This window comes from Pterocles gutturalis, unplaced genomic scaffold (assembly GCF_000699245.1).
Source record: "Pterocles gutturalis isolate BGI_N339 unplaced genomic scaffold, ASM69924v1 scaffold7239, whole genome shotgun sequence".
NCBI lineage: Eukaryota > Metazoa > Chordata > Aves > Pterocliformes > Pteroclidae > Pterocles > Pterocles gutturalis.
Genome location: NW_010133090.1, coordinates 623 through 865, shown reverse-complemented (window position 1 = coordinate 865; position 243 = coordinate 623). Strand labels below are relative to the sequence as shown.

At 65.4% G+C, this 243-nt stretch overlaps 1 protein-coding gene across 1 annotated transcript in view; it reads right to left on the bottom strand.

Annotated features, from left to right (window-relative positions):
* Nucleotides 1-6: 6 nt before the first annotated feature.
* The window catches only part of YKT6 (YKT6 v-SNARE homolog (S. cerevisiae)), a gene marked incomplete at both ends in the record, with an annotated part of 688 nt that continues 451 nt past the window's right edge, over nucleotides 7-243 (bottom strand). Inside the window, one exon of the mRNA XM_010081081.1 lies at nucleotides 7-78. Coding sequence (XP_010079383.1) covers nucleotides 7-78 — 72 coding nt within the window. The remainder of the gene's footprint in view (nucleotides 79-243) is intronic.

The window sequence follows — 243 nt, the reverse complement described above, 5'->3', positions numbered from 1 at the left end:
TGCCCCGAGCACCTCCGACTTGGAGACCAGGTCGTCCAGCTTCTCCCCTCGCTCCAACAGCGACTCCATGGTGTTGTGCTGCCGAAAGAAACCGGCACTGACCCAAAACCGGCGCTGAGCCATGGCGCTGAGCCCCTGTGCCCTCCTCCCCAGCCCCCAGAAGATGGAGGTGCCACCAGTGTCCCCAACAAAGGGACAAAGCCTCTGCCCGGCCCCGCTGCAGGGAGAGGAGGAGCCCAGAGG